We start from the raw sequence: 13900 nt of genomic DNA on the forward strand, positions 1-13900 counted from the left end.
CCACTTCCCTAAAATTATACTAATTTGGATCCCCAGCCACATCGGCATAACAGGGAACGAAATCGCCGATAAAGCAGCCAAAGAGGCCCACAAATACCCCCTTACCTACTCCACAAACAACAACTCTAACGTCATTTCACACTTCTTGAAAAAGCACATACAATCAAAACAAGCTGACATCTACAACAATGTATCGCCTTGGTACAAACAATCCGCAATCCATCTGTCAGATACCCCCAAACACCAATAGGAAAACACAAATACTCATACACCGGATACGACTAGGACATACCAAACTGACTAATGCCCATTACATGGATAGAACACTTCCCAACACATGCCCATTCTGCCACCACTCCCCAATAGACATCCAACATATCATTATACACTGCACTTCCTTATCCCAACCCAGATCAGAATCCTTCCAATCACTTAACCCCATCAACACCATCTCAAGCCCAACCCCCGACAACATCATAAAAATCTAATAATTTCTTGAAAAAGCCCAAATTCAGTTTAAAATTTAAATGTATATAAAAATGTTGTTAATTCCACATCTCAGATGAGCTGAAGGCCTTAGCTGCTAGAGCTCCTAATTTAGTTAGCCTATGGTTTTAACTTTAAGCTAGCTTTATATTAATAAATAAATAAGTAAATAAATAAAAAAAAATATTTAAATAGTCGTAATTTTTGACCTTAAGTATATGTCAACGGAAACACAGAAATGAAAAATGTAAATTAAATAAAATACCTGGGAGTCTACTATGACGAAAAACTAAACTAACTCTCAATACATCCTTAGAAAAGCAAAATCTCAAATAGCCCAAATTCATAATGCTTTCAGTTTAAATTAACATAACTAATATACAAAAAATTAGTACAACCAATACTCTCATACTGCCACATAGCCTGGTTCAACTTAAAATCAAATGAAATGGAAAAGCCAATACTTTTTGAACGAAAAATACTACGTTGATCCATTAGTTCCTCTGCCAGGAACTCAATAACAAATCATCTCGGGTATGATCGAATCATTTCGATCACCATTCAAAAATTTTCGATCAATTCAACTCACTTCGCTCAACCGAAATATGATCGTTCACGATGCATACCCAAAGCAAAAGCCGAAAGAATAATCAGCACGACTAAGCACTCTGATTTCATGTTCGTGCATCTGATCGGATCTCTTTGGAACGATCAAAACGATCGTACGATACGTAAATTATCGGATACTACTCGATAACTTATTACTCGTTGCAGATCTCTGTCGTAAACTACAGCAGCATATACAAGCGCACACAAACCAAGCGTACCGATACCCACATATTCAAAGTAATCGAACAATTCCTTGAAAAAAAAACGGAAACAATAGTAATCATCTGATCTCAAATAGCATCGGACTCATGTTAACTATTCCATCCATAATTTAACCATAAGCCATATAGATTACCTTAAAGAAATAGGAATAATATACAATACAAATAGTATACTTATATTTTATCACCGGAGACATGTCTCCGTAAACCCAAAATCTAGTATATATTACAAACCAGTAAAAGTAATAGACAAACACAATAAACACAACAAGCCACCATGTCTTACATACTTTCCTTGTACATATTCTCACTGTGTATACACCCCCTCCCTCATTATTATCAATTAACTATAATTTAGCTTTAAAGATTACAAGATCAAAAAATGAATACTCTCAGGTTTAAGACATTTTTTCTCTGAATATAAAAGAAATATAAGGCCAAAGCAAATACAATACACTACTTCTAAAAATTTACAAAGTAAAAATGAACTTAAATAAATATTTAAAAATGAACTACCCGAAAAGCCTATAACCGCAGGGTTAAAATGTAAAACAACTAAACTAAGTAAGCATGAACTTTTCACTCGTTGTATTCCTATTTAATAAAATTATCTATGTATCTGAACCAAAAAATAAATCTGACAATAAATTGAATTGAATTGATTTGAAAAGGACGATTTATTTGAATTTAAAATCAGTTTGTCTAAAAACACAACTAAGTTGTTCAACACTATTTGTCAGTGTGTGACATCCTACATTTGTTAGTGTTGAAAACTTAAGAATGGAAGTAGAAAAGTCACGCTATTTGAAGCTGAAGAGCGGCAAACCACAAGTGTAAGCTGAAAATATTAACCATTTATGATTTTGTAAGCTACCATCTTTGAATTCTGCTATATGTACATATGCTGTAACGAAAGTTCGAAATATGTGGAGAACCTCAGGGACCGTAAGTGTCCCAACATTCAGATTCCAGACGCTTTAAGCCTTAGTGTAAAAAGCTATTGAAAAAATACCATTTCCAACTTTGTCAATACCGATTATTTTTCCAATAATGCCAGAGGGCCTCATGTTCCATTTATATGCGGCTGCTAATTTTCTTTTTCAACTTTGCCTCAATACTTGCAATCTAGGCTGTATTTTTTTTGTCCATTTGCATATATTTCAAGTCAAGCCTTTAAGGAAATAGTGATGTTGTCTTTTGTCAAATATACATAGGGTATTTTAAAAGAACTAAAAAAAATTAGGTTAACAATAGGGACAGAGGGACTTACTGTTTACTTTGTAGTAGATCTTATTTTAGGTAATAGTTTAGGGGTTTACTCGATTTTAGGATATGCACAATCATTTGGAGCAAAACGACTTTGCAGAGCATGCAGGCGAAGCAAAATAGAAATGAAAAACGACTTTTGTGAACATCCAAATATCTAAGAGATTCGTATAAAAATGATTAAAATGCACAAGACATTTTTGAAATAGGAATAAGTAGCGACTGCTTGTTTAACAAACTTACAATTTAGCATGTGACAGAACATTTGTATTTTGATCTAATCTTTATGCCTTCACACTCACAGCTTTGATAAAAGAAAAAATATAAATATATGTTTATACTCTTATTGATGTTATCAATTACCGAAAACAATTTTTTGTTGAATTTCCGTTTAGCTCCAACACCCGATTTCGTCCAAACAATCAATATCCACGTTAATTGGGGATTACGGGAAAAATAGTCAGGGCTGGCGCAAATAACGGGATCATGGAAAATAACGGTAAAAACTGTTTTTCGTAAATATCTTCGATATTAACTTAATCAAAAAGAGAGAAATGAAAGCTATTAAAGAAATGAGTAATTTATGTTTTATACATTTCTTCTGTAAAACTAATAGTTTTCGTTAAAACCGCTAATTATTGGGTTGGCAAGAAAGTCATGTCGTTTTTTTTCAATATTTTCAAAGATGATTTATTTATATCAGGACTTATAATTAATCAATTATGTATTGGCCGTTTTGTTCGACCACTAATGACCATCTCTCGGGCAGCTGCATAATTCCGCGCTCGAAGAACTTTTGGTCTTTTCCAGCAAAGAATCGAGACAAGTGGTTTTCGACAGCCTCATCTGAATCAAAGTTTTTACCATTCAAAGAGTTTTGAAGAGAGCGAAACAAATGGTAATCTGAAGGTGCTAAGTCCGGACTATAAGGTGGATGTGGTAGCACTTCCCAATTCAGCTCCGTTAATTTTTGCCGAGTGACCAAAGATGTGTGGGGCCTAGCGTTGTCATGGTGAAAGACTATACCCTTGCGATTAGCTAGTGCCGGCTCCTTTTCTTTAATTTTTTCCGCCAAATTGGATAGCTGGCGACAGTACACATCTGAATTGATGGTTTCATTCCGTCCCAGCAGCTCAAAGTGCACTACACCCTTCCAATTCCACCAAACAGACAGCATAACTTTCCTCTGATGGATATCGGCCTTTGATGTGGCTTGGGCTGGCTCATCTTTCTTGCTCCATGATCTTTTTCGTTGGACATTATTGTAAACAACCCACTTTTCGTCGCCAGTAATGATCCGCTTCAAAAAAGGATCGTTTTTAATCCGTTGCAGCAGAGAATAGCAGATGTTGATACGCTTAGTTAGGTGAATTTCCTTTAAGTTATGCGGAACCCAAACATCGAGCTTGCTTACGTAGCCAAGTTTCTTCAAATGGTTTTCAACCGTTGTATGCGACACACTGAGCTTCTCTGACATCTCCCGCGTTGAATAGCGCCGGTTTTCATCCAGCAAAGCCTGAATTTGTTCGTCAAAAACGGCCGATGGTCGACCAGAACGTGGGGCGTCTTTAACTCCAAAATCTCCAAGCCTGAATTTGGCAAACCAGCGCTGACATTGGCGATCACTCATGGCATCTTTACCATACACTTCGCACAATTTTTCGCGAGCTTCGACCGCTTTTTTTCCTTTTCGGAAGTAAAAAAGCAAAATATGCCGAAAATGCTCACTTTGGTCCTCCATGTTTAATTTGCTATAGCTTCCACAAATGTTATCGAATAATTACCAAATTTTCGTCGATAGTACCTAAGACAATAAGCTTTAAAACGATACTAAAAAGTGTGACCCTGGTGCTCGATTAGTCGTAAATAAATTAGATTAAAAACGATTACTAAAAAAAACGACATGACTTTCTTGCCCACCCAATAAGATTACATTTTCACAAGGTTTGGAGCACAATTGCGTCATTTTGCCCGATATATCGCACAAAAGCTTGTTTTATCGGCGTGTCGATATTGATATCGATGTCACTCGATGTTTAGTGATGGTGCCAATGGAAACTAGTTTTCATCTTTTATTTTGACGGTAAGAAAATGTTATACTGGCTTGCACACACATTATCTTTAAAGCCTAGTACTCAGATCGGCTAAGAGTTTCACTAGTCGAAAAGTCTTATTCTTTGTAGTGTGACCGATGTTTTCAAAGTTCACCCGCAATGCATGTAGCATGGTCTTACTGTCAAGCGGCTGGGTTTGTTGACAAACGGAAAACAAATCAATTGGATAAATTTAAAAAGGAGAAGTCTGCTGGTACACAAAGAAGGTAAAATAAGAATAAATGGAATGTTCAACGAATGTCTTTATTTATGTAAATTAGTAGTTTAAAGCTTCCTTAACGTCCCACGAATGCTTCGCCATCTTTCCCGCGCCACAGCAGTCCAGCTCCGAGTCCCTATGGGCATATTGGACCTTGAGGAAGTGGGAGCCGGATTGGGAACGGAGTTGATCCGCTGTTGCTGCAGGAAGCCGCCCAGCATCCTGGCCATGGCTTCTCCAACTGTTCCTTAGTGGGCGCCCTATTTTCCTCCTCCCTATAGAAGTCACCGCGTCCTCCAGCTCCGCTTAAGCTGCCAAGTGGTGGTGGTGTACGGAGTCCAAATGGAGAGGACTTTGGAGATCATATTACTGGTGGTTCTGCTAAAAAGATCCTTCTATTAGTACAACGCAACCAAATTATTTAGGCCAGATCTTACTTTCTTTGCGAGGACACGCTCGGCAGGATGTCCATGTAGAGAGCGAAGTCCCCTCTCGGCATGTTCCTTCCCACTGGGATTCTCTAGTGGATCTCCTCCAGAACGTCAGCTATTCTGCGGATTTGCCCCTGTTGTCGTATTGCACTGACCTCCTTAAAACGTTTTTGGGGTTTTTCTTCCATTAAAAATTTTTAAATTCCTCACCGCTTCTGCACGAACACCGCCAAAGATTAAATTTCTTATTTTTTGGGCCGCGGCTAACCACCTACCGGCGGTAGACAGATTTAAGCGTTATGGGCGTTAGAGTGGGCGTGGAAAAGTTTTTTTTGGATCAATCGATAGGACATTTCAGTTACAATTTTTTTTCTCGCATCAAAACTGTAGGAGTCACAGTTTTGGGCGGTTTGTGGGCGTTAGAGTGGGCGTGGCACTCTACTGAAAGAGCGGTCGCATTAAAATGATATCGGTAATATACAAAAGTGCTTCCTGGTTCCGCCGATGAAAATGCCTTCTGGTTTTAAACATGTTCCGTAATAGGTAGCAAGTCATTTTGTGTTTTTTTCCCTGAATTGCGTCATACAATTTTCTTCAGACCATCTTCGACACCTTGCTAGCCATGAAATTTTGTAGGGTTATATATTTTAACTGTTATTAAAAAATAATTTTTTTGGTCCATGCAATTTATTTTTAAGTAGTTTAACTGTGTATGTGTACCTTTCAAAATTATTTTAACACTCAACTCCTTTTTTGGCGAAGGTCGACCTTTGGTAAATTTAGTTCTTGTAACATTTATAAGGGTTAAGCTTTTCGGGAACTATTCTTTTTTGAGAGCCATCGACCTCGGCGCAAGTATAGTATTTTGTGCGAACCGGGAAACTGTTGAGAGAACTTCCGCATATGCAACAGGTAATCACAATTAATTGATTTACCAGATCGAGCCCATCTCGGTTTCTGCACCTTTCCTGTTTTTGGGTTTTCTGGAATTTGTCTTCGGTTCGCTTGAGCTTGAGCTGTCTTGAAGCTCCTTACGAGTTGTATTACGATTAGCGATTCTCGCGCTCCTTCGAGGCGCGGATATCGGAGCTTCTGGTTCGGGTAATGAAGGCGAGTCTTCAACCACTTCTATAGCCTCCACAATTTCTTCCGGTGGTGGTGACATTGGTCGATCTACAGTCATATTTCCAGAGTTTTCATCATTTTCCTCGGACACCAAAGGCTGAAAATTCTATTTAGAAGCGTTAGAAGTCGTAGCACAATATTATTCCATCTATATCTACCGGAATTTGTTCGTCGCTCATTGTGTTTTATTACTTGTTTTCTTATTTGCTTCAGTATATGTTACTCGGCCAAAAAATAAAAGTGAGTGTGATTTTTTCGGTTTGAATCTGGCACCTAATTTTCAATGGCTCCTATGTTTAAAAAATTGAGAACTAGGTTGGTGAAACCTGTATTAACTTAATACTATTAAGGCTTGTGTTTGATTTTGCTAACTTTTAGTTTACATCGTTTTTATAATCTGTTGGATAAGGTTACACTCTCAGAAAAAATAGCGTCAAATTTTTTTTGGATCAATCGATAGGTATTGACGAGACCAATACATTTCAGTTAAAATTTTTTATCTAGCATGAAAATTGTGGGCGCCACAGGCTTGGGCGGTTTGTGGGCGTTAGAGTGGGCGTGGCATATTCGCGTTACAAACTTGCGCTGCGCTTAAGCCTACGGAATCTAAATCTGAAATCCCATTTCTCTATCTTTGATAGTTTCCGAGATATCCACGTTCATATTTACGATTTTTTGAAGTTTGTGGGCGTAAAAGTGGCCGTGCCAAACTTTTTTTGGTTCAATCGATAGGTATTGATGAGAACAATACATTTCAGTTAAAATTGTTATTCTCGCATCAAAACTGTAGGAGTCACAGTTTTGGGCGGTTTGTGGGCGTTAGAGTGGGCGTGGCACTCTACTGAAACAAACTTGTGCTGCGTAAGAAGTTTAGGAATCTGCACGCCAAATCTCAATAGCCTAGCTCTCATAGTTTCCGAGATCTCAGCGTTCATCCGGACGGACAGACAGACGGACAGACGAACATGGCTAAATCGACTCGGCTGTGATCCTGATCAAGAATATATATACTTTATGGGGTCGGAAACGCATCCTTCTGCCTGTTACATACTTTCCGACGAGTCTAGTATACCCTTTTACTCTACGAGTAACGGGTATAATAACGACTGACCTTTTGGGACTTGGATAATAAAACTAATTCTTATTATAAAGTAATAAATTTATTCAAGATAAAATTATAAACTGCAGCCAGTGCAGACAGAGGGGTTTTCTTGCCCCAGTGACTAGAAAGAGACTGGTAAGGTAGTAGTTGCTACAACTTCGCTTCAGCGGAAAGTGGGTCCATACGCAAAAATTCTGTATTTCTCCATTTTTCGTCAGTATTTTTTCTTATAATTTAGGTTATTTCTTTACATGGCGCTTTGGTATTTTTTGGTATAATATGCAATGTAATATACTGAAATATTAATTCATTTCTTTATACACTTGTATTTTCAAATTTGTTGTATAGAAATGGAGCTTTAAAACTGCTGGGAAAAACATTGGCAATGTATAAATTAATTAATTAATGTATATAATTATAATTAATTAATTATAAATTCAATATATAAAGATATATTTTCCAAGTTCTCTTGCGATCCGTACGTCTCCATGATTACGTCTCGTCTTTTTTGAAGAAAAATAAAAAGGAATAAGAACAGCTACATGCGGTAAAGTAAGAAGTAGAGCTGCATTTTTATCGATATACCCAGGGCTGCATTTGCATATTACTCGATTCATTCGATTTCAAAATTATTAAAATCAACGTGCTGTTCAAATCTTCAGAAAAAGAACTTAAATAAGAAATTATTCTCATTGGTTCCTCAACTACTGGGTCGATGGGTCAGTGTCAGGGTCTGAGTCCGTCACAACTGGTGCCAGCAAATTGAGGAGTTCACCGAACCGCCCCTCATTTTGGCCCTGGTCTTAAATGGATTCCCTCAGGACGACCGTGGAGAATTAAAAAAAATCTCCCATTCAAGTTCCTTTGTGACGAGATAATAAGAATGAATAATAAATATTGATCAGTTTATTGATTTATTTCTTTTATTGTAATTTTAAGAAATATGAACGACTGTCAATTTGTGACTTGGATAATTAAACTTATTCTTAAATTAAATGTATCAGTTTATTCAATATTGTAATGTTGGTATTATTAGTATTATTATAGTGCATTATACCTAGACATTCTGCCAAGATAACTATCAGCGCTGCAGGACGATACCCAAAAGCCGAGACTTTACTATTTTGACAATATTAAGGAACGATTATTGAACTTGGAAAAACTTTTTAGCAAAAGAAAAAATAAGCTCATTCTAACAAAAACTAACTGGGAGTTGTACAACTTTATAAAACAAATAATTTGTTTTACGAAGAGAACAATTTGAACTCCTCTGGAATTCTCCATAAAGACGAAGAATCAGGGTTCCTGCTAAGCAAGTATCAGCGCTTCAGCGTACTCATTAGCCAAGTCGTTATCAGTTCAAAAAAAAGGAACGACTGTTCATTTGGGATTTGGACAGTAAAGCTCATTCCTAATTTTAAAAAATTAATTTATTCAAGGTAACAATTTGAACTGCAACCATTGCATGCTTAAATTCACTGCGTTATACTCTGATCACACAAGGAGTTTTTTCTGCTCCATCGACTAGAAAGCGAATGGTAATATTTGCTTCTCTGCTTTCTCAGTGTAAGCATGTGAAATATATAGGCAAATGGAATATTGCCATATTGGTCCTTTAATGAGGCATATGCTAAATATAATTTTTAATTTGGTGAAATCAGGTCGGGGACCTCGAGATTCGAGGAGGAAGAGGAGGAGCAGGCCTAGTGTAGTCTCCAAATCGGCGATCAGCGAATTTATTTTCATATTAATCGTCGAATAAAGATTAAAAACCATACAACTATGGACTATAGTTCCGGATAATCGGAAATTCTTGTGATACTTGGACTTCAACGAAGAAAATAATTTGGCTAAGCCTATACGGCAGCCAATACTATTTGAAATCAAACCTTGGATATTGCTTAAATTATGGAATTGAGACAAAAGCTCGAGCCTATACTAGCAGTTTCCTACCTTAGGTAAATATACAAACATATATCTGATTAGAGTGTCCGAGAAAGAGAATTAATTTCCGCCGTTTTGGGTGCGTACAGAAATGAGTAGCCGGTTGTCGCGATGTAGTTCAACCTATTGGCGCTGCTGGACGACAACAAAGCTCATTCTAACATGTATAAGTTAAACAATGTATAACAATAATAAATTTATTCAAGGAGAATAACTTGAAATACAGCCTTTAGTTGCAAGTTTGTTTCAGCAGCGTGCCACGCCCACCTTAGCGCACACAAGCCGCCCAAAATTGTGGCTCCTACAGCTTTGATGCTAGAGTAAACATTTTAACTTAAATGTATTGTTCTTATCAACACCTATCGATTGACCCAAAAAAAGTTTGCCACGCCCACTTTAACGCCCACAAATCGCCCACAAACTTCAAAAAATCGTAAATATAAACGTGGATATCTCGGAATCTATCAAAGATAGAGAATTGGAATTTCAGATTTATATTCCGTAGCCTTGTACGCAGCGCAAGTTTATTACCCGAATATTCAACGCCCACTCTAACGCCCACAAACCGGCCAAACCTGTGGCGCCCACAATTTTCATGCTAGATAAAAAATTTTAACTGAAATGTATTGGTCTCGTCAATACCTATCAATTGATCCAAAAAAAATTTGCGACGCCCAATCTAACGCCCATAACGCTTAAATCTGTCTACCGCCGGTAGGTGGCGCATTTTAATCTCGCTTTGCTGCTTGCATATCTCCATTTCCCTTTGGTCCCTTTAGCTGAGTACAGGGTATCTGATAGTCAAGGTACTCGACTATAGCGTTCTTCCTTGTTTAATTTGTACTTACACGATGTTTTGATTTCCACTTAAAATTAAATATATAAACCCTTTTTTTGGTATAACCATAAATCAACACCAATTGATGGGAACTTTTGAGGACCATCAGTTGGAAACAATTTTTTTCAGGTGGCTTAGTTTTTGGCGTCCTTGTTGCATTTATCGTGTGCGTCAAAGGGGCGGGGCATGTGAACATGCCTAGTCAGGGTATTACGGAGTGTCCAGGCCTTGATTTGACTAAACTACGATTGAAAAACTGGAAAGAAAAATCGTTTTTTTGACTAAAAAATGAACCTCGTATTTTTGACCAAAATCGGAATCCCATTTTTTCGCCCTAAAAATTCAGTTCTTTGGCTGCTATAAAGAACATAAACGTCAGATTCCAATCCATTGCACTATGTTGTATTGTCGTCTTCCCTTGCGTCGATATCATATGCAGACTCATCTGCAGGTTCAACTTCACAAGCCAACAGCTGGTTGACTTCTAGTGGCAAAGCAAGTCTCTTATGTTTTTGGATCCGCCTTTTTAAATTTAAGGATGACATTATGGGGCCGGAATTATCCATTGCTCTGTGAAAAGCGTCTGTAAGGTTGTTAATTCTGCTGTTTTTCCTTGCATGGTGTAGTCTGTCGGATTTATGTATTTTATTTCTGGATTAAGCTGCTTCTTCACCAAAATAACCGACTGGAAGAACCGTGTTTTCCAACATAACTCTTGAGTGGACAAGAATATTGTGGACCGTCGCTGTCATTGGTAAATATGGATATTTTTCAATTATTAGGTGACCAGTTTGATGGCAAAGTTTCTCAAATTTTTCGGAATTTATTGGCAGCTAACAGGATAATGATATAAGTATATATCTCATGTTTAAAATAAGCTGTGTATCGACGCCAGTTATTTCTGCGAAAGCTTCATATTCGCTGAATGGACGGCGTGCTGTACTCCCAACATTTGTGCTTCCTCCTTGTTTTGGTTGGTCAACTTTCAGGGACAGCTTTTTACTTACATCATGATAATTGGGATATATATCAGCTTTCCTGCATTTTGCATCCTCTCGAATTGCGCAATATTGTTCAGTTGTGAAACCTTGATCCAGAATGAAAGCCAACGCCTCTTCAGCGGCAGATCGCTAAGGCTGTACCACGGGCTTGTTTATCTTTTTGCGAACAGTGACGGCTTTTCCAGGGCTTAATGCAAGTAATCTTAATAGGACAGCAAGATCAAATAGCCCACGCCTACGAGCAGCTATGCTTGCCGCTTGAGTCAGTAATCTTGCTTTATGTTTTTGTCCCGCAGAGACAAAATTTAATGTCATTTTTGAACGTCCAACTAGTTTTTATATTTCCTCTCCTTTGGCTTCTTCTCTAGTTAAATTAAGGCTCATATAACCTTCCATCCAATTTTAATATGTCTTTTTGAACCTTTCCACCTTCCTACTTTATCTTTTAAATAACGATGATTTTCTTTCAAAACGCTGCCATCAATTTTGTCACTAATAAAAGTGTATATAGCATTTGGTTTCTCACAAAAGCTCCTTCGCTTACAATTTCAGAATTGATAACTCTACAACATGTATATAGACACTCACTGGAATAATTTGGAATTTGTTTTAAACTCTTTGAAAAGTTCAACTTTCTTTCCAAAAGTGACAAGGGGACACCACTTGCAAAATATACAAATTGTTAGAAAAATACGAATGAATCACGCAACATATTAGTATCAACACATAGTACTAACCTGAAGAATTAATATTTATTTTGAATTTGATTATTTAATGATTTTTTGTCAGAGATATGTCAATTTGAAACTGCACCGCAAAGTTAACCTTTAAGACAGCGAGTGTTGTTCGCTTGCAACAGCTGACTTTAACAGCTGTTATTTTAACACTAAGTTGTTAAGTTAACATTTGAGGTATGTAACAGCATTTTGATCATTTCTTAACATGGTAACATTGAAAAATCGAACATTTTCATACTCGCGAAAAATGAGTTTTGGCACGGAAACGCGTCAAATTCAACATAGTGCATTGGCATTCAAATTTTTGACTTTTCGCAATTTTTGCAAAAAAAAAGACGATGCACCCTTACAAAAAATACGAAAACTAGTCAAAAAAAAAATTTTCCTTAAAGTGATTGGGATCGTTAGCATAGGAAGCAAGCTGTTCAAAAAATGTCGGTCTTTAGCTGTACGCCCTGATTTGGCCAAACTGAATGAAATCCTTTGGCTTTAAAATACTAGAAGAGTGACACCACCAAACATTAATAACCTATGTTTTATAGATATTATGTTATCGGCGAGCGGTATATTTAAAGCAAGTTATTGAATTTGTTTAAATCACAGATCCTTAATTAATCAGGTACACATTGAAGTGTCAGTCTAACTGGGGCTCAGACCTTACTCTCGCTAGTGGCCATCTTCTTCTTCTTTGCAGCCTTCTCAGACTTTTCAGCCTTCTCAGATTTCTTGGCCTTCTTCGTGCGGAACTCGCTCTTGTCGAGATGGTTCTGGAAGAAGGTGGTCGTAATTCATGCGCTCGGCGAGGTGCACCCACTTGAAGCGCGGAAGATATTTTATGCTCAACAGCGAGTCGTAGAACTTCGAATTCTTACGCGTAGAGATTTTGGAGTTGTTCAGCACCGTGACGAGGAACTTGGCGATCCCCATCGACTCGAACTCCACCCAGCCCTCGGTGGAAGACTAAAGTTGAGTTTACCAAACTTATGGCCACCACTGATGGACTTGTTACTGAAAATCATATACCATTTAATTTACTGGAATAAAATCCCATGCAAAAATTTAATTGATCCCACTTGTCAAGGCTTTAACACTGACTTATACTCAAATAGTTGTAGTTAATACAATCGTCAAAAATATACTAACAAAAGTAACCGAAGAACTAAAACATTGTATACCACAGCTCAAAACTAACAGTGCCACTCGATTAAACAGCAATATCTTTGAAATTAGTGCACAATTTTTACAAAACAATGAAACAAAGTCAAAAATATTAGGAATGAAACAATAAAAGGACCAAATTAAAGAAGTTTAAGAAGCCTAGCGAACTGAATATAGCGAGAGTTTTTAAAGGAACCCCCAAAAGAAATTGGCAATAGGCCTGCAGCAAAACGGTTTGACATACAAATCTAAAAAAAAACAGAAATTTGGAAATAATTTTAAGACGCGTGCTGAGTTTAAATTGGTGCAATAAGCGACCCCGGCAGGGTGCCACGCCCATAACAATCAGATCCGACCGGCGCCCACATTTTTAAATATTTTGAAAAAATGTAAATGAGAGTTTGTTCTTAGACCAGTTTTTAAAAGTTATATCCATATAATAATCAATATTTTGCCATTCAATCAAAATTGCACAACACATGCAGCAAATTAGCTGATTTCACTAATACGCCACCAATCCGGTAGGGGCGCTGTAGGCTAGTTGGCGCTGTAGACTAGGTGGCGCTATAGACAATATAGGTGGCGCTAGGTGGGGCCTTAGGCTAAGTGTGTTGGTTTAAAAAAAGCAAAGTTGCTTTAAGCATACAATCTTTTTTATTACAAAATTGT

At 37.3% G+C, this 13900-nt stretch overlaps 1 protein-coding gene across 1 annotated transcript; it reads right to left on the minus strand.

The window, feature by feature from the left end:
• Positions 1-5843: 5843 nt before the first annotated feature.
• Positions 5844-6722, minus strand: LOC119559463. The gene is made up of 3 exons (XM_037872569.1): positions 6610-6722; positions 6047-6557; positions 5844-5942 (listed from the first exon to the last, which is right to left on the minus strand). The coding sequence occupies exons 1-2, from the start codon at positions 6628-6630 to the stop codon at positions 6258-6260; spliced, it is 321 nt and encodes a 106-aa protein (XP_037728497.1). The 5' UTR covers positions 6631-6722; the 3' UTR covers positions 5844-5942; positions 6047-6257.
• Positions 6723-13900: the final 7178 nt, after the last annotated feature.

This window comes from Drosophila subpulchrella, unplaced genomic scaffold, assembly GCF_014743375.2.
Source record: "Drosophila subpulchrella strain 33 F10 #4 breed RU33 unplaced genomic scaffold, RU_Dsub_v1.1 Primary Assembly Seq24, whole genome shotgun sequence".
In the NCBI taxonomy this organism is placed as follows: domain Eukaryota; kingdom Metazoa; phylum Arthropoda; class Insecta; order Diptera; family Drosophilidae; genus Drosophila; species Drosophila subpulchrella.